Raw genomic sequence first — 20,106 nt, 5'->3', positions numbered from 1 at the left:
GGTATTTAAAAACTGACCAGCTTTCTTTGCTGCTTTTCCCTCCAGAGTCTCAGCCCATGGGATTCCCACAAGTAGATCTTTGAAAAGTAAAAAGTTAGCCCTGCGGAAGTCCGGGGTTGTAATCTTACTTGTTGTCCTCCTTCTACCTGGTAAAATACTAAACTCCACCATGTCATGGTCACTGTCTCCAAGGCTATTCCCAACCTTACTGTCCCCAACCAGTCATTCTTTATTCGCTAATACAAAGTCCAGCAGTGCACCTCTTCTTGTCGGTTCCTCCACTACCTGCATTAAGAAGTTATCATTCATGCACTGCAAGAGCCATTTCAACTGAACTTGCCTAGCTGTGTGGGGTTCCCAACAAATATCAGGGTGATTGAAGTCTCCCATGAGTACCAAGGAGTGTGTTCTAGAGGCTACCTCCATCTGTCTGTAGAAGGCCTCATCAACATCTTCTTGGTTTGGTGGGCTATAGTAGACTCCAACAACAGTGTCACCCCCGTTCACATGTCCCTTAATTCTTACCCCCAGGCTTTCAACCTGTTCCGCCTCTCCCCATGGACAGAACTCAACACATCTCAGTTGCTCTCATGTATAAAGGGCAACACCACAGCCTTGCCTTGTTGGTCTGTCTTTCCTAAACAGTGTGTAGCCACCCATGACAACATTCCAGTCATGGGAGCTGTCCCACCATGTTTCAGTGACTGCAATTGTATCATCGTCATGCAACCTAGTGCAGAGCTCCAACTCCTCCTGCTTATTCCCCATACTCCGTGCATTGGTATATAAGCATTTCAGAGAGGCAGTTAACCCACCAGTTTTCACTTTTGCTGTCTGACCATTCCTGGCTACTACTGTGCTTACTAACTTGCTAGTGAGTCCTGTCTTATTGTCATTGTCCACCTCAAGTGGGACAGTAGGCTGCAGACTGTCCTCAGGCACATCTCTCATGAGCCTGGTGTTATCTCCTTCCCCCTTCAAAGCTAGTTTAAAGCCCTGTCAATGAGCCCCACCAGCTCCTGTGTGAGGATTCTTTTTCCCCTTGGAGACAGGTGTGCTCCATCTGCTGTCAGCAGACCAGGTGCCATATAAACCTCCTTAGGATTAAAGAACCCAAAATTCCAACGGTGGCACCAGTCTCTGAGCCATGTATTAATCAGGTGTGTTTTCCACCCTCTTTCGGTATTTTTCCCTTCCTCTTGAGGGATTGGTGAAAACACCACCTGAACACCTGAGCCTTGGACTAGTTGCCCTAGCACCCTGAAGTCTTTTTTGAGAGTCTTTAGGCTCCTTTCTACAACCTCATCATTACCTACCTGAATAATTAACAAGGGATAATAATCAGAGGGCTGCACCAGAGCAGCAATTTGCCTTTTAATATTTCTAACCCAAGCCCCAGGGAAGCAACAGACCTCCTGGTGGGATGATTCTGGTCTACAAATGGGTCCTTCTGTTCCCCTCTGAAGAGAGTTGCCCACTACAATTACCCTCCTTTTTTTCTTAATCGAAGAAGTCTTGGTAGGCTGAAGTGAGTGACAAGCTACATGTGACTCACTAGATTGATCCTCATTTCCATCTCCATTTGGCCGGCCATTCCAAGGACCCATACCTATTAGATAGCAGTAGTTGAGAAGGTGAACGGCACCGAGAAGGTTTTTGTTTTTGTTTGCCCCTCTGAGGAGGGACCTCTTTCCATTCCCCCTTGTCCCTGATGTTCTCTCCTTCTGCCTGATGACAGGAGGGGCAGGGTTCCTCCACTTCATGTAGACCCTCTCCCTGTTGGCTTTGCCTCAGAGTGTGGCTCAGCTGATCTCACTTCCACACTCTCTGTTCCTTCCCAATCTATCTGCTTCCTCTCTCAGTTCAGCCACCTGCCTGAGCAGATCGTTTATCTGACCACACCACACACAGGCGGTGTCTCTGCCCCCTCTACCTCAGGGGCCAGGCTCAGGCACTCGCCGCACCCCGAGACCGGCACGGCCGCGTGTTTCTGCAGGACCTTGGTCTGAGTCCCCACAGTCTGCCTGGCTGCGGCTGAGCTGCCACAGTCATTCCTCCGTCAGCTCTGACCCGCGGTGCCACCCTTATCGCTTGGGCCGGGAAGGATCCAATTCCTTTGTGCCGATTCTCCCACACCCTGCTCGCCATCCCCGCCCTACGAGCTGCAGAGAGTTACAGCACCCCCGGTGCTCGCACAGTCCAGCTCTGTGGGCAGCGACCGGTCGCTGCCCTCCCACAGGGGTTTTATCACTGGCAGAACAGTGGGCGAGGCTGGTTACGCCCTCCCTTGATGGCCAGGGGCGGGGTGCGAGCACCCCGAGTGACCGCTGGGGTGTTTACACCTCTTTCAAACCAGGAGCCAGGGCTCTCTTGCTTGCTGCCCATTTGTATGTAATGGGGTTAGATGTCTTTTGCCATATATTCTTTTCACTTGTTGAGCTATCAATTTCTCAAAGGCAACACAAAAAATTACTACTTAAACACAAAGACATTTGCACATTGTCACTTCTGGTATAATGCAAATCAGGACAACTCTGGTCAGTGGAACACGCAAAGAAGAAGTAGGCGCTAAATGTGATACTTTAATTATAGTCACTACTCTCTGATAGTGTCCATGGTGCATGCACATGCTGTGTTCTATTGATCTTCAGTGTAGTGGCACTATTTTACTGTTTGTCATGGGACTGATCCACATAAGACAGTTACTATGGAATACATGAATGACTGCCTTGATCTGTGTGAACTCTATCTCAAGGGCACCAATACAATGTGGCGTTGACTAATACCATTCCTGCTTGATGTCACTTCAGTTCCAGGTTTAGTTTCATTGTGTCAATGTAATTGCTAGAACTGGACCTTCTTGTTACATCTTAAACTCTTTGTTTAAGCTTTAACTGGTGGTTGTTCTTTTGAATTTGTAGCAATGACAGGAAAATTATAAAATGCTGGTTTGGGAAAAGTAAGCAAGTTGGGTATTGATTAGAAGAATCAATGTATCCTCATCAAGTACACAACTGGAACTGAAGCTGCAGTGCTCAGTACGGTTAAGGGTATGACCGTCCTTTTAGAAGAACCTGCACAGGAAGAGGAACAGGCTGAGAAGAACATAATGGAAATCCAGGACACATGTTAAGTCCGGTACCTTGGACAGGCTTGTCCAAGGCAATGGCATGAGGTTGGGAAACTGCTCTGGTGAAAAGGACCTGTGGTTCCCAGGAGATAGTAAGCCAGCAGTGTGCCTTGGCAGTGACACACTGGACTGCATCAACAGGAGCATAGCTAGTGTATTGAGAAGTAAATATATTGGGAACTAATATCCCTCTTTCCTTGGCAACTATTAGAATGTATCTAGAATATTCAGTTTTAGGAAAGACATCAATAAGCTAGAGTGAGTTCAGCAAGAGGACCACAGAGGTGGTCCTGGGACACAGGAGGATATAGCTCTGAGGGAGCTATGCTTGTTCAGCTTGGAGGAGGCTTAAGGGGGGCCTGAAAGCAAATGTAACTAACTAGTGAGCATCTAATATCTAAAGGTGCTTACTGAGAAGATGGAGTCAGGCTCTTTACCAGAAGTATATGGTAGAAGAATGAAAAAACATGACAAAATGGAGAAAGGAGAGGGGAAAAAAGAAAAAAAAAAAAAAACCCACAAGTGGAGGTAATGAGAATTAAGCATTGCAACATTACCTGGATGTGATATCTCTGTCTCCAGTGACGTACGGCAATAGACTCTATAGCTGGGCAGTTACACAGTAGGTGTGTTTATTGCGTGCAGATGCACAGGGGATCGCTCCACCACGAACCTGCATGCCCCAAGTGGTAAATCATCTCATATTTATACAATGAAACACTGCATATTCAAATGATGCCTATACATATTCATTACCTAACCCCAAAAAAGGCAGTCTCTTCCAAGTAATCATTTCCATAGTCTGAATTGTGTCAGTTGTGGTCAGTTCTTGTCCTTGGTAAATATCTCCTCTTCCTTACTCATCATTCTTTACTGATAAGTTTGTGATGTATGTTGGTTTTAGTCCCTGAGCTCTTCTTCTTTCTTCTAGATAAGGGTGAATGTTTCTACATATGTTAGCCTTCATTCATTTATTTTGACTGTCTCAGTGAATCAGGATGTTCTGTTAGTATATCAAGGTTCATCCTGTTAGTTATTCAGTCTGTTTTTTTTTTTAAGTATTTTGTAATGGTTAGTGGAATAACTTCTTAATTCTCACCTTATATCAATAGATGTTTTCAAAATCCAAATGGATGGAGCTGTAAACAATCTGTAATTATTTCAAGCAGTAAGTTGCATCAGATGTGCTTGGAAGGGTGATAATTTCGACTCAGTAATTTCCTGGTAAAACCGTTCTTTAAAGTACCTTTTCAGAATGACGTTATGGTGGCTCATTTAGTTGTTCTGTACCTGAGCTGTTGTTGCTATTGCAACAACAAATTACTACTTTCTTGCTTGAAAGTTAAATGTTTTCCATGGAATTAAGCACATAATATGCATTTTATTGTTGATTTTAATTTTCCAGTTCTTTCTTGCTTTTCTATAAGTGTGAGTTTAACTTTTGTTTTGGCAGACCTCAGCTTTTGGTTTTGTTAAACTTGGATAGTGAGCAGCTGGTGAAACATCCTAGGCTGCTTTCTTTCACCTCCCAGTTGAAGGCTGGTAAAGGACTGACTATTGTGGGCTCTGTGCTTCAGGGAATCTATTTGGATAAATGTACAGAAACTCAGAAAGCTGAAGAGGTATGTAAAAGACGGCTTGCAAACATTTTTAACTTCCATTAGTACTTAAATGTTCAATCTGGGTAATTCGTATTTTGAATTAGAACATACTATTGTAAAGTATTGAATAAAACATCGATTTTTACTGCTAGTGCAATCGATGGTTATATATATGAAAAATAGGTTGGAGTGTGTAGCAAAATGTTATAGAAAATTTCCCAATAGAATGAGACAGTGGTGATACTTCTTAGCTTTCTGTTTTCTTTAATATTCAGTCAAACTGAGTGCTTGAAAATGATAGATTTTTAACAAATTACCTTATAAAGAGAACAGATTTTATTTAACAAAATAACATTTATCTAACAAATGCAGATTTTTGGCATCGCTTCATCCTCTGGATGTATGTGGTACTGTTTTCTGTACTGTCCTAGAAATACATAGAGATAGGATTGCAGCAAAGACTGTTCCTAATCCTACTCTGTTGCTTAACTGTAAACAGCATCCTTCTTGAGATCCTTTGTTCTTTCCCTTTTTTTTTTCATTTATGCCATATGTCCAGAGAAGGTAGAACGAGGTAGGAAAAAACAGTCAATTGTCATGTATCTTAAGATGGCATCTAACTGTGTTTACAAACACAACAAATAAATTTGAATGTTTCTCTTTTTTTCTTGACAACATGTCAGTGACTGTGCTACCAGATTGGAAATACATAGATATTTTTGTAGGAAGGCTTTGAAAATACTTGAGCTTAATTTTAAACTGTCCCCTGAGGTAAAAAGGGAAGTTAATAAACTGAGCTTCTGAAGATAATTGTGCATACAGCTTGAATTTCTAATGCAAAGCAATTTTTCTGTTTTCATCAGTCTTAAACAACCTGTGTACTTCTTTAATCTAGTACTGGGGTAATTCCAGTATAAATCATTGTATTTGCTTATCTATACAAATTCTTCTACATCAAACTTTATAGAGTGGGGAAACATTTTTAGAAAATACTGTTTCATGTATTTTTTTGAATACCGTTGAAAAAAATCTATTGCCTTCGGAAAACAACTGTGAAGTGTACTCCAAAAGTAAGCTTTGATTGCTGTTATATCTTCCAAAAAAATGTTTACTATCTTCAGTGTTGTTGAAAAGAGTGTCAGTTGAAATGCCTACTCTTTTGATCCAAGTCATCTTCAGAGTTGTGTAAAAATGCCTGTGACTTATTCAGAGCTGGTATCTCTAAAATAGATAAACATCTGAGATGCTGAAATGGACTTAACAGAGCTAACTGCCCCTTTTCTCCCAGCTTTCTTTCTCCCTCTTGATATTCACACTTGTCCCTAGTGGTTTATAAAATAAACTATAAAGCAAGATGACATAGCTGCTATCACGTGAAAAGGGTCTAAGAGAGCAATTAGCTTGAAAATGTCGTGGAAAAAATCTAGCAATGATATATTGTTTAATAACAATAATTTTCACTATTGTTATCAAAATGTGCAAGTAGAAAACAAGACCAAGAATATAATCAGACCTCTGAAATAGAACAAAATCCCTTAAACAGAAACAATTTACCCATGAGGATTTGAAATATATACCTGTAGCTGGCTTGATTTAGTAAACTACACTTTTGAGAGATGAAACAGGAATGAATTAAAGGGAGACCTAATCCCTGGGTTCTCTAGAAAGTCCAGCTTAATGTTAAGATTGAGGAAACTATTGCTTTTAAAATGGAGATGAATTCCTAAACTTCCAAATGCTCAAACTTTTACAAAATTTCAACTAGGAAATATTTTTAGAAGACTTGCAAGAAATTGAGATTTCTCCTGTGTTTTATTTTTTAAGAAAAAAGTTTCTCTTTAAACTGATAGGCCCTCACAGATATTGTTTGAACAGACAAACTTGCTAGCATGGCTACCAAATTCTCTGATAACTTTTTCTTTACTAAACGGAATTTCTGATGTGAAGCCACACTGAGCCAGTGCCAGATGTTCTATGATCAAATATATTCCTGGTGATGTTGGATAGGAGTTTTGGTGCTTCGAAAATCCCAGAATTTTGTGCTGGTGGTTCTTTCGGAAACCATGCTGATCTCCCACACAAGTCATTGGTAATAATGGGATTTTTGAAGTTGTGCCATCAAAATTGTAAATGCTAAAGCTGATGTTCTGTACTCAACCTTCATACCCTTTTGAGTGCTACTTTTAAAATCACTTATGTATCTGTATATTTGTCAGTGTTTAATGAAGGAGAGCCATGTTGAAATGAGAGGGATGTGGGTGATCTAATCTAGTCAATTTATCTTGCTGTTATTGAACAAGTGATTCCGGTTATGTCCTGCACATCTATTTTCCTGTGTTGGGAGCCGATAAATAAACAACCAGCCTCTTAGTGTCAGAGTTGTTTAAGGAGCTTTGGTGGCCTTTTCTAAAGTTCTTGGCATTGCATTTTTGCAAACCCCTACAATTCCAAAATAGGACCTGTTGTTTCAAACTTTGTCAAGTGCTTTGTCAATCAACAGTTTTGACTTTATCTGAAGCAGTGTTGTTTTATTTCTTTGTCAGTGTGGTTTTACTCTTATCTTGTTCATTCTTCTTTGGAAATAAAAGGCTGAATAATTAAGGTAATGAAAAACCTGTGGGCTGTCTCTTAGGGAGGTGGATGATCTGGGTTAGTTGTCATAGAATCATGTTCTTCTGGAATTGGTGGTTTCTTGATGTTGGTTATACACTGTAGCCAACGTTTTGCTCTTATTTAGTGCTATTACTCCCTATGACGTTCATTACCAGTGTTGATGACTCTATTTCCCCATGTGTGATCTTCATTTTGCAGAATGTTAAAGCCTTAATGGGAGTAGAAAAGACTAAAGGATTTTGCCAGATTGTGGTGTCTCCTAATTTCAGAGATGGAATATCCTACTTGATTCAGTCAGCAGGTCTAGGAGGGATGAAGCACAACACAGTCCTGATGGCATGGCCACAGTCATGGAAGCAGACAGAAAATCGTTTCTCGTGGAAAAATTTTGTTGGTACATGGTTATTTGCTTTCTCCTATGCATTTATAATAAAACTATGCAACTGAAATATTTGGGGGGGGGGGAACGGAAATGTGGGGAAATATTCTGTTGATGCTCAGCATCACATCATTTCATGTGGAGTGAGTTTTCTCAGCCCACAGTCTCTTCAGCCATGGCTGCTCTTGTTCTTCTCCTGAGCACATTAGTCACTAAACCCAGGATGTTTCGCTTTTGCTGTGGAAGAATCCATGATGATCTAAACTTCTGCATTTAAAACAAAGAGAAAAGAAAGAAAGGGAAAAAAAAAAAAGGCAGTGGATGAAAACTAGAAGTTTTTGATCAAATGTATTGTTTTCCCCTTGCAGATACTGTACGAGAAACTACAGCAGCTCAGCAAGCACTGTTGGTGGCTAAAAACATTGACTTATTTCCAACAAATCAAGAACGTTTTACTGAGGGAAGCATAGATGTGTGGTGGGTTGTTCATGATGGTGGCATGTTGATGTTACTGCCTTTTCTTCTTCGACAGCACAAGGCAAGGATAACAGAAAATGAGTGGGATTTAATTTTCTAGGAATAAGTAGTTCTAAGGCTTTCGAATGAAATACTCTTTCACCTTGATAGTTATTAGTGATAGCAATCACTGTGTTACTATTTGTTACAATGTGTTTTTCATAGGTTTGGAGGAAATGTAAAATGCGTATCTTCACTGTCGCTCAAATGGATGATAATAGTATTCAAATGAAGAAGGATCTTCAGATGTTCTTGTATCATCTTAGGCTGAATGCTGAAGTGGAAGTTGTTGAAATGGTACGTTGCTTCGTATTTTTTTTAGGCACAATTGAGACTTAACTTGGGAAAATTGATTTGGCATTTTTGAAACTACTAGATGTTAGCCCAGATGTAAGAAGGTAAAGATTGCTGTCTCACCAAGAACAAGAAGCTTTTTAAAGTAACATTATCTTACCATGTTACAAATGCTAGTGTTAGGTGGTAGTGACTTGAATGGTTTTGTTAAGTAGAATTGAGCCACTTTGTATTAATGCCTGCTTTATTTATGAGGTCTAGTCCACAGAGAATTCATTTGGAAGGAAAAAGCTTGAATTTCTAGCAGATAGTGACATGAAAGGCTAAATATGCTTAATTTAATAATACACAGGATTCAGCGTGAGAGAAGATGAACAGGTCCATCTCTCCAAGTGCTGTAGAATAAGGAGTCCCTAGGCCCCTATGAGAGTATGTCAGTGGGTTTTGGCATTGCCAGACTTTGGCACTGAACAGCAAGACAACATAGCTACAGATTCACAAGTCAAATAATGATAAAATGAATTTTGTAACTTTTTTCCCCCTTTTTAAATATTGTTTGTAAACTGCTAAAGAGAGAGGATTAAAGCTATAGTCTGTCTAGACCCATTGTGGGTGTTTTAGCAACTAAGGAAAAGCTGCATTTCCAGCATTCAAAGGTGACTAGCACGATGTCCAAAGACACACACAAAACCCCAGAACCTTTGTAAGCTAATTCTGAAGTGGGATGAAGATGTGTCAACTGGTTCAAAACTTCTACCACTACCAGTTCCACTTTCCATCTATTTATCATGCTAAAGGCCATAAAGGAAATTTTAAGAGTTGTTTAAATTTCATATGAAAAAATTGGCTTCTCAAAAATTTGGTTAGTATTTTGAACTAGGAAATAAGAGAGAACCTTTTAAAACATTTTAGTTTTTGTTTGCTTAGAGTACTGAATAGAAAAGACTAAATTGCTGTAGCATGTACGGGTGAAAGAAGACAGAGTACCATAAAAAAGGCTCAGCCTTGGTTGAATTTTGAGCAGAACACAGTATTAGGAAGTACAACTTATTCTTATGTTGCTCATTTAACCCTGAGAATCTTCCAGAAGATAAGAGACATGTTAATGAGTCAATGACAACACAGATGACTGCTATAGGTATTTCCATTGTATTTTAGCTTTGAGCCAATGTGAGAATGTATGCTGGATTTTCTTCACAAATACTTCTATTTGTGAATATATCTCACTAGTGAAAGGTCAGTGTATTATTTTGTGGCAATAGACAGTTTTTAAGGAAAAACATGTGCACACGTGCTCAGGAGGCAGCAATGCAGACCCAGTTTAAATAAGCAGTTTGAACTCTTTCTTGTTTCTGCAGCCTAGTTGGAACAGAACAATGGGAATTCTGTCTCCTTGAATGCAGCTAAAAATCACAGTGATATTGGTGCAACAAGATAGTTCATTGTAAAGTATTACTGTTTCAAGATGAGGTTTTAAGAATGGACAGAAGGACAGAAATGACTTATCAGTTACATGCTTGGGATTATTCTAATACTGTAAATACATCACGAACCGAATGAATGCCAGACCACATGTGGTACTGTCTTAACATTGTTCTGTCAATCAGTACTTCTCTTCTGATGCTACTAATGTCAATCTCTTCTGCAGTTTGAAAATGATATTTCTGCATTCACGTATGAGAAGACGCTGATGATGGAACAGCGATCCCAGATGCTGAAACAGATGCAGCTATCAAAGAACGAAACGGAAAGAGAGGTAGGGGCTTTTGCTTGGCAAGATGTTCTGTGGAATATCAAAAAGTATTATTTGTTTGCTGTGGCATCTAATCAGTTTCTAGCTTGTCAAAGGCTTTTATAACTGCTTTCTATGTTAGTTTCCCTGCAGCAGGTTCCACTTGCAAGTTTAAAATAATGCAGCCAAAAAAAAGAGAGAAACCCTTTTACTGTGCAGATATTTAGAGTTTTCCTGTTCTTGTTAGGATTAATGCAAGTATTTACTAGCAAAACCAAGCAATCTCATTATCAACACTTCTTAGTGATATAAAAGGTATTAAATGCTTCAGCTTTGCTGTCACTTATAGTGATTTCCATCCCATGCCAAATAAGAGATCTAACTGCTCATTTGTAAAATAATTAGATTTTTTTTTCCTGTGACTTTTTTTTCTACTGATAATTATAACTCATTTTATGCCTAAACCTTTTTGGTGTTAATCCTACAAGTCCACACAGTTTCCTTTTCTTTTTAAATCTCTAATTTATTTTTTTTTTCTCTACTCTGCAGGATATTTTTTTTAAGGTTCCTAAAGATGCCTTGCATTTCTGCAACAACATGCTACTATAAATCCTTTTTCTTTCTCATCTGCATCGTGGTGGTTTTCTTTTGTTAGGCAGGCTCATATCATCTTTTCAGTAAAAAATATGCTCACCTGTGTTCCTTAGTGTTAAATTTTTATTTATTTATTTATTTTCCAGTGGAGTTTGAGTGATTAATCAAGTTACAGTAAGCTTTTAAGGATTTAACTTCCTAATGAATGCTTTACAAGTAGCCTAAGGACTCTATCTGGCATATAAATTGTAGTGGGCACAACAGAATTTCTTCTCAGCTCTGAGTTGGTTGGAATAGTCTGCACTAATTCATACTGCTGTTTGCGTGGAAGACTTAGTTTCTTTTTCTCTTCCCCCCCATGTGTGGGAGTTCCGTGGGCTGGTTTTTCTGGTGGTGGTGTTGCTCACTTACTGAATGTAACTATCACCATTATGGCTTCAGTTTGTTCCTTTATATCAGGGGGGAAAAAAAAAATCAGGAAATCTGAGATGTTTAACATTTAACTTATTTCATGGTCTGAAGTAAAATCCGTAATTCCAGGAACATTTAGTGCTTATTTCCTGCCTTGTCCAAGAATAAAAGCCATATTCATCTGTTGTTTCTGATTAGGATGTCTTAATCTACCTTATTCTTCTTTATTTTCATAAGAAAATGTTGTTAGTTGTGGCTTGCTTTATTCTAGAGCTACAAGTTGAGTATATGCACTATGTGTGCCAGGCCCTTGCTTAATCTGCTCATCTCTTAAATGAGGTGACAATCCCCATTAGTTTTATGATGACTTCCAAAATGGTTCTCTCATTAGTATCACTAGCTCAAATTAGCATTGATTTTATTTTCACTGTCTCCAAATATTCAAATATAACTCTGATATTCCAGCTTTCAATAGTACTTCTCATTTTGTTTCCCGTTACCACCAAGATTTGTCCTTTAACCTCACTTTTGCACTTGTACTTTTGCACTCTTCAGACAAGGTTCAGACCTTCACAAAGAGAATTTGGTTTTGTATGGCATTCTTTTGCTATTTTCCTCTTAGACATGCTGTTATCCATAAGGAGTCGTCTTCACTCTCACCTCTTCTATCACTTTCTAAAATGGAACTTTATTTGATCTTGCCCGTAGGTTTTCTTGTGGGACTGGGGCGTGAGGACTCATCAGATTTTTGTTTCCTTTTTTTCAGAAACTTGGTTGATTTGCTTATATTTAAGCATAAATATAACACATGCCTGAGAGACTTGAGTGCAACTACCAAACATTTATTTGATTCTGACAGTAGAGCTGTAAAGATGGAAGAAAATGTAGAGCCTTGTCTCCTTCCTTGCTGCCCTTCCTGGTGGTGATTGGCTTCCCTCTCTGGCTATCCCTGACTAATGACTCGTGGGCCAGGCAGTGATATTACCAAAGCTGTGAGGCGGCTGCCAGCCACCCTGCTGCCAGCCAACCTACCACCCCTTTGTGTTGGCTTGCACAGCACAAGTGCTGTTGTGCAGATTGTTGCAGCTAGGTGAGATTGGCAGAAACGTGAGTGCACGTAGGTGAGGAGCACAATTACAGATCATGAATCACTGGGACATAGATCAGTGTTCAGAGTCAGAAAGCAGCTTTCTCATCTGCTTAATTTATTTTATATACTTTTGATTGTAACAAAATCAATTAATCTGAGGGTCATGTATAGACAAAAAAATTCAATGCACTTCATGCTTTCACAAATCTTTGTAAAGAGACTGGATAAATAGCTGCTAAACGTTTCAAAAAGAGCCTCATAGTATATATAAACAAATGGCATATTTGTGAAAGCAACCCAAATTTATAACAAACTATGATACCAAATATCTATTTAAATGAAGGCAATTGTTTTGAATAATATGATCATCTGCTTTTCTTCTGTAGACTTTTTTTTTTTCTGTCTTGGTAACCTTTCTGTCCCAGATTCAGAGCATCACTGATGAGTCTCGAGGCTCAATCAGAAGAAAAAGCTACTCCAGTCCACAGTCCATTGGCCAAGATGTACAGGCACTGCTGACTAATGATTATCAAGAGGAGGAGGTAGCTGGACATAGTACTGGCTAGATAGATTTTCTCCCATTGCAACACTTGAAGTGCCACTACTATGAGCTGGACAACAAATTAACAGCTTGAGCATTCTTTGTTATGGAATGATTCACCGAGGTAATCGGTGATTTCAGCGTGCACTTGAAGTGTTGCTCCTATCTAAAGATGATCTAGCTTAGTTTATAGAGATGCTGAATACCTTTGTGTTTCCCTTTCCTTGTAAAGTGTGAGAACATGTTGTGTTCCCTGTGATTCACTTGGTATCAAAATAGCACTAACAAAAATGTCCTTTCCTAGTATTTGCATTTTTTTAAAATGTGTATTATAGGTCCAGAATTTCTCTTGGCCTCACTGTGGTTTCAAAAGTGATGAACCTTCTTTCACTGAAAAATACCTGTACAAACTCATCTTCCAGTTGTTAATTGGAAATTTTAGTTCATTTGATACTGCTGTATGTTGTCTACCTAGTATCTGCATGTATTTGTTAGCTTTTTCCATTTTCATGATAGAACTGTATTCACAGTGACTTCTGTTTTGTAGTCCTGACTAGTGATGCAATCTGAGAAGAAACGAAGACTATCAAACAGCCATTTATGTGAACCTTGCCACTGAGCTCTAGGATTTGGGAATCCTCAAGCATAGGGACTAAGGAAATAACTTAGGAAACATACAGATGCTTTTAGGCAAACAGCTGCAATTACAGAACTATTAGGGGAACTGCTCTTCAAAGATGGAACCTAGTTTTCTTACCTGCTTTTGTTTTATTCATGCTTTTGATTGTGACCTGATTGAAATTGTTTCTTCTGAATTGTCACATATATGGAGGGATATGACCATCACTAACATGTGAATAATAGAGGTTTCCAAATGGAACAAGAGCTTCAATTAATGATTTGACATTTCTCTGAAGACATTTCATAACTGCTAAAGATCTTTCAAAAAGAAAAGAAAACCTCACCTCCCCCAAACCCAAACAAAAGCCCACAAAAAGGAAAAAAAAAGAACACCCCAAAATTCAAAAACAATCCTCCCCCCATACCAATTTATGATTTTAAGAGTCTAAGTTACTGTATTTATGTTGCTTTTGGTGGAAACACAGAAGCCTATGGACAAAGTATTATGATGGAAAGTAAGTAAAAAACATGTTAAGTATTTCTTCCCTCTTTTCTCAAGAGAAGCAAGGGGAATGAGAAATGGAGAACACAGAAGTGCATATGCATGTGGTATTGAACAATATTGTGTTCTTAAAGTTGTGATTTGAGTTTCTGCTGTTATAAGGCAAGAGAAGGCCTGTTCATGGTTAGATTGATTGGCTGTTGTTACGTAACGTGCATGTGCATGCTTAAATAATGTAATGGAATGTAGCTGGCCTTCAATGCAGCCACTCCAGTGTTGTGCTACTGGGATCATGTGAGCCATGCTTGGTAGTTCAGCTAAAGGCATGTGGAATGGTCAGGATTTTAGGATAGTATCTGAGAAAATAACAATGTAGCTGATGAAAGCCAGTGCTCTCATTCTTCAGTTTTTTTCACTGGCAAAACCCCCTGATGTTAATATAGTACCCTTAGGCTGGATTCAACATTACTTCATTTTTGGAATGAACTAATGTCCCAGCCCAGACTGTAATCCTGCAATTATAAACAAATAGCTATATTTTTACAAGCAGTTTCATTTCATGCTGAAGTCAAGACAAACTTGCATCTGTTCACAAAGTAAGGTGTGTTTTTCTGTATATTCTTTTGTTCCACTGCTGGTGAAGTTCCTTTATTAAAATTTTAATAACGTGTAATCTACAAATGCCCTTTTTGGCTGAATCTTGAGGTGATTGTTTGTTTTGTGGCCAGGCTCAGCTCATCCATGACAGAAACACTGCATCACACTCAGCTTCAGCAGTCAAAGCAAGCGTGGCTGCTACTGCACCAGAAAAAGTGCAAATGACCTGGACTAAAGAGAAGTTTGTAGCTGAAAAGCATAAAAACAAAGATTCAAATGTGTCTGGCTTTAAAGATATTTTCAACATGAAGCCGTAAGTATACATGTTGTGGTGTTTGGAGTTTGATTGTGTGTGTTTTAGTGTGGGGGGTTTTGGTGGTGGTGGTGGTGTTGTCTAGGTTCTGATTTTTTAGGAGATTTTGGTTCATGTTGAGTACAGACATGATCTTCCCATGCACTTCAATTAAATGCCATCCTTACGAAACCAGCATGGGCTTGGGTGGAGCAACTATAGAGAGAGTCATTCATAAGAACATTATGGATGAATCTTAAATATGACAGTCTTCAAGCTTTAAACTTGACTTCTGGATTGTACCAGAAAGCCTGTATGTTAAAATGCTTAGTGAGAACTTGTTTTTCTCTTTTCCTGTGAGTAGCAAATCACTGTACATCACTTCCCCATCTCATTGATTTTTTGCTAGAGGGAGTACCAAAGAAGCAGATAAACTGTTTCAACACTCTTTTCAAGCATGTATTTTGTGTGGATGTTTGGGGTTGTTTTTAAACAGACATTTGGCCTTCATCCTGTAAATGAAAGCTTTTATATGGGGTATTTCCTGTTGAAATAGTCCCTAATGTCTCTTTCTTAAATAGAAGTAATAGGTAAGGGCTACTTCCTGTGTCAAGCCTGATGCAGCAGACACAAAACCAGTGACAGAAAGACATCAACTTGTTTGTTTCCTCATGTTGTGATTCAAGCACACACATGCTCACATCTTTTCTAGGTTCTAGAAGAGTGCAGTTATAAGCATGACCTAGACTATTTTTTGCATGTTCTCAAAGCCAAATTGGATGTCAAAGGAAATTTTAAAATCTAAAAGAAGCATAACTTAAATCTGGGACTTGTAGACAGTATAGTTAGAAGGTACACTTAGAGTCAGCACCTTAAAATCCTGAGTTGCTTTGTGGATTTGTTCTGAAGTCTTCAGAGAGTTTGTCTTCTGCAAATTCCAAACATCATTTTGTTCACACTCTAAAGCACCATTTTTGTTTTGGACTGTGTTATACTCTTAATTCTTGGGGGGGGGAGTGGTGTTGGTGTTAATATTTTGGAAATATTTCCTGTTGCTTCTGTAGAATTTGGTAAGACAGACTTCAGGTATTATTATTTAAAATTATTGTGTGTGGTTGGGGGTGGAAACTACAGGTCAAACTTGGGGTGCCTGTACAATATATTGTTGAGTTAAAACTGTACCTGATAGCATAATTTCTTTGTGTGTGTGCATTTGCTTCTCTTCCATGTAGAGAATGGGGAAATCTGTAAGTCTAAATTTCATTTCACTTAAGCAATGTAGACTGTGTTCCATGGTTCTTGTGATCTTGTGTGTGTTTTTCCTAAATCATGATTTGCAGTGTGTGTACTCTTTTGTACCTTGTTTTACATACTGTAATTTGGTATTTATCACTGAAAAAAATTGTTGTGGTTTGTTCATGTTTTCTTCTAAATATTACCCACTTTCCATTCAAGGTAAGTCACGGAATAGGTATGTTTCTGTAAGAATGTAAAATTTGACAGTACTCCTCTGAACCACTGTCATATTTAGTGATTTAATTAATCACATTAAAAAGCAAATTTTTTTTTTTTTTTGTCCTGGAGAAATAGCCCCCATTGTGATATAACTACTTGGACAATAAGGATTAATTTGTTCACAAGGGAACTTTCACTTTTCATCAAATGCCAGTGCTTGCCTTCCTTTTACCAACCCATGCATGTGTAGGAGTAGTGTAGGTTCAGATGTACATTGAGTATGACAGCATATAAAAATGAGACACCACGTCTTTTTGTTGTTGGGTGGAACTCACTTGTGACTGTTCTGCTTTTTTTCAGAGCCCAGTGTTGACTTTAGGTTGTCTGTTTAACAAGTAAAGCTGCTTAGGAAAGTTTAGAAAGCTTAATTTATGTACCCTATATGATTTCAGTTATACCAGTGCTTGAAGGCTAAATAAAGTTAGTCAGCCTCAGCTCACATGTTGTACACAACATAAATTTAGCCAATTTGAGCCTTTATTTCAGTGCTGAATTCTTGCCCATTCTATCACAAATTTACACCCTCTGTAATTCCCCTGCATTTTATCTTTTGTTAAACAGTTTCTACTGTAATATTTATACACCTCTCCAGTTATATGCTGTTGTGTCTCTCTTCCTTTGGTCTTCTCATGCTGTGGCTCTGCTTCTGAAAAACTTAGCTTCAAGTATTCTTTTCATCCATATATTTTTTTTTTGTACAGTTGTTTCTCAGGACAGGTGGCTGCTGTTACAGTAAAACCCCCAGGAGGGACTGATAAACTCAGTTTTGGAAATGTCATTCTGTTGAGGGGAAAATGTGGAGAGAGGAACAATAAAAAAAAATTCAATTAAAATTGATGGGGCTGATCGCCACTAGCCACTAAACTTCAGACCAAATACCCTTTTTTTATTAATTGCCCCTGAAAAGTCAGGGATGAAAATGTGAGATATGCTCCTTTTAGTAGTATTCTATTAATGGCTTTTCCCTTCATAGTTTAAAAAAAAAAAAAAGGGACTTAGCATAGCACAAGTATGTGTGCTCCCTGCATTTGAATGAACCTGTATCTGGCTGCTGTTCTCCACTCCACAGTTCTTTATATCATCTGAGTCACCTCATGTTGCTGGAAGATTTCTGGGATTAAGTGTTGGTGTACTCCCCTGACGTGACCTCTGTCAGTAGAACAAAGTTGTGTTTCTGCTTGTAAATTTTGGCCTCCTAAATATTTTACTTTGGGGAAAAGAGATCTCCTTAATTTCTGTTTACTTGAGCTGGAACAGTGCTGGTGTTTGTGCTGTAAATTGGGTTGCTGGTAGTGGAATTGAACAGACGCCAGATTTGATCAGGCATTCTTTAGAGGATGTCTGATGTCCTGCTGGTACTAACCTGCCAGTCGTCTCTCTGTCACAGGACAGTATGTGAAGCCAGCTGAGCAGGGTACAGCTGTGCTTTTACTGTGAGACCACTACTTACAGCACTAAGAGAACTGCACAGGAGAGTGATCCAAGTGTCTTACAGCAACATTCCAGCATCTCTGTTCTTGTGGTGTGCTGTCACCCCATGTTTCTGAGGGTCCCCTCAGAGTGACTCGCTTCACTTGTAAAGAATCTAATTTAGGGCAGCAGATCTCTTGGACAACTGGGCTTAGGCAGAGTCTGGATATTTCTGTTGCACTGTAGGATGTGACTCATTTCCAGTCTTGGCTAGTTTTGCACAGATGGCTGTTTCTCAGGAGCTATAAGGAAACCATTCTTTTTTTTGTTCTGAAGAACGACAAGATCATTCAAGGTAGATCCTAAAATAAGGAAAGCTCTGAAGTTCTAGCAGTTTCCTCCTCTTGTGCCCAAATTTATTATGGTATTTATGAACACAAGAAGCAAAGCATTAGTTAATATTGATAATGTAAGAGGCCAGTTTCAGTTTCAGGTCTTTGCTTATTGCCTTAATCTTACAACACGAGACACTAGTAATCTTTCCATAAATTCCATGCTGTTCCTGAATTTTACAAGATTACTAGAAGCCTGGTGGAGAATGTTTCCAAAGGAACAAAAGGGAAATTTTGTACAGTACAACATAAATATTGTAATCTTTCCATTGCATTCCTGCAATTTCTTTGGAATTTCTTGCACAAATCCAGTTAATTTTAAATGTAATTCAATATGGTGGATTCTCAGTGGTTTTGACTAAACTTAATTTCCATTGAGATTTAGTTTTGTGTCATCTTTGTAAAAGATAACTGACAATTGGAAGAATTGTGCATTTTTGGCCATCTGCTTAGATTTGCTTGAACTTCAGAGTTAAATGTTCTTTTCACAGGGGAAAAACTTTTAAACCTAGGTTTTGCATTTTTCTCAAATTTATTTTGAATGTGTACAAATACTGATCATGAAAATAGCTTATTCTATGTGCATGTAGATTAAACTTACTGATTCAAATACGTAACATAAAATTGAAATGTGTAAGAATTGTGACAATACTTAAAGATGCTTGTTTGCATGCTAGGAATCAGTCGAATGTCAGAAGAATGCACACAGCTGTGAAGCTCAATGGAGTGGTGCTTAATAAATCACAGCACGCTCAGCTCGTTCTCCTGAATATGCCTGGACCTCCTAAAAACAGAAAAGGGGATGAAAACTGTATCCTCTACTAGATTGCTTCCATATTGCTCAAAATGGGCAGTTTGACTTTTCTGTGGTTGCACCATTGTCTACTTGCTCTAGTATAGCCATTGGTAACCATGGTAAGCCTGCATTTGCCTTTAATAGAACAACCATAGATTTCACACAGTTTTAAGAAATGATAGTGGTGAGTTTTTTTTCACTGAATTGATTTAATTGTATTCCTCAATTTTGAACTTATTTTAAAATATCTGTTTTTATCTTTACTGTAGGTGAGTAGGGCAGAACTTTAGATTTTCCCCAAATTAGGCCTTGCTTCCACTTGGGCAATAATTACATAATGGTTACCTAATGGGACAGTAAAGGGCTACACAGGAAAACTCACTAACAAAATTGCTGAACTTCACTTCTGTGTTATGTCAGGCTTTTTAGAGAGATTAGTGGTTATTTTGTTTCTTTTCTGAATAAATTCCTTGACTTAATGATATTTCAGACATGGAGTTTTTAGAAGTTCTGACAGAAGGTTTGGATAGAGTTCTCCTGGTCCGAGGCAGTGGACGTGAAGTGATCACCATTTATTCTTAACCTGTTTGCACATTTTGTTCAACAGACACCCATCACCTCCCCACAAAATAAAAAAATCAAGAAAAACAAACCCACAGAAACCCCCCCAAAACCCCCTCAAACCCCACAAAGTTGTTTCCCATAACTTGAGCAGCTTCATTAAGAGTGCTAGTGCATTGAGAAGCACCTGCAGGCTGAATCTTCTGATGATGTGTTCTGTTTTTTCTATTAAAAATTTATATTTAAATTATATTTTAAGACTTATGTAGAAAATATTTCTGTAGTGAATTAATAAATGGTGGAGGGGTTAGGATATTTTTATGTAGCATTTTCTGATACTTGTTAAACTGTGGTGAAATACAAAAGAAACAGTAATACAATTCTATTTTTAAACATAGAAATGTAAGCAACTTTTTATGTAGATGCAGAACAAAGATTGAAATCATCAAAAGGGGAAGATTTTAGGAAAAGCTGGCTTCCTCCCTTACCAAAAATGCTGCTGTGTTTCATCTCTTGGGG

General features: G+C 38.5%; 1 protein-coding gene across 1 annotated transcript; it reads left to right on the top strand.

The window, feature by feature from the left end:
* Positions 1-4,583: 4,583 nt before the first annotated feature.
* LOC103780322 (solute carrier family 12 member 7-like) lies at positions 4,584-19,608 on the top strand (the record flags this gene model as incomplete). The annotated part of the gene is made up of 10 exons (XM_008947988.1): positions 4,584-4,752; positions 7,543-7,738; positions 8,092-8,261; positions 8,405-8,536; positions 10,182-10,289; positions 12,786-12,902; positions 14,753-14,934; positions 16,146-16,160; positions 18,908-19,041; positions 19,517-19,608. Coding segments are annotated over 10 exons (1,315 nt in total), but the record flags the coding sequence as incomplete, so codon positions are not given.
* Between the last annotated feature and the right edge of the window lie 498 nt (positions 19,609-20,106).

This window comes from Merops nubicus, unplaced genomic scaffold (genome assembly GCF_000691845.1).
Source record: "Merops nubicus isolate BGI_N331 unplaced genomic scaffold, ASM69184v1 scaffold539, whole genome shotgun sequence".
Lineage (NCBI taxonomy): Eukaryota > Metazoa > Chordata > Aves > Coraciiformes > Meropidae > Merops > Merops nubicus.
This window is presented reverse-complemented; position numbering and strand designations above follow the sequence as displayed.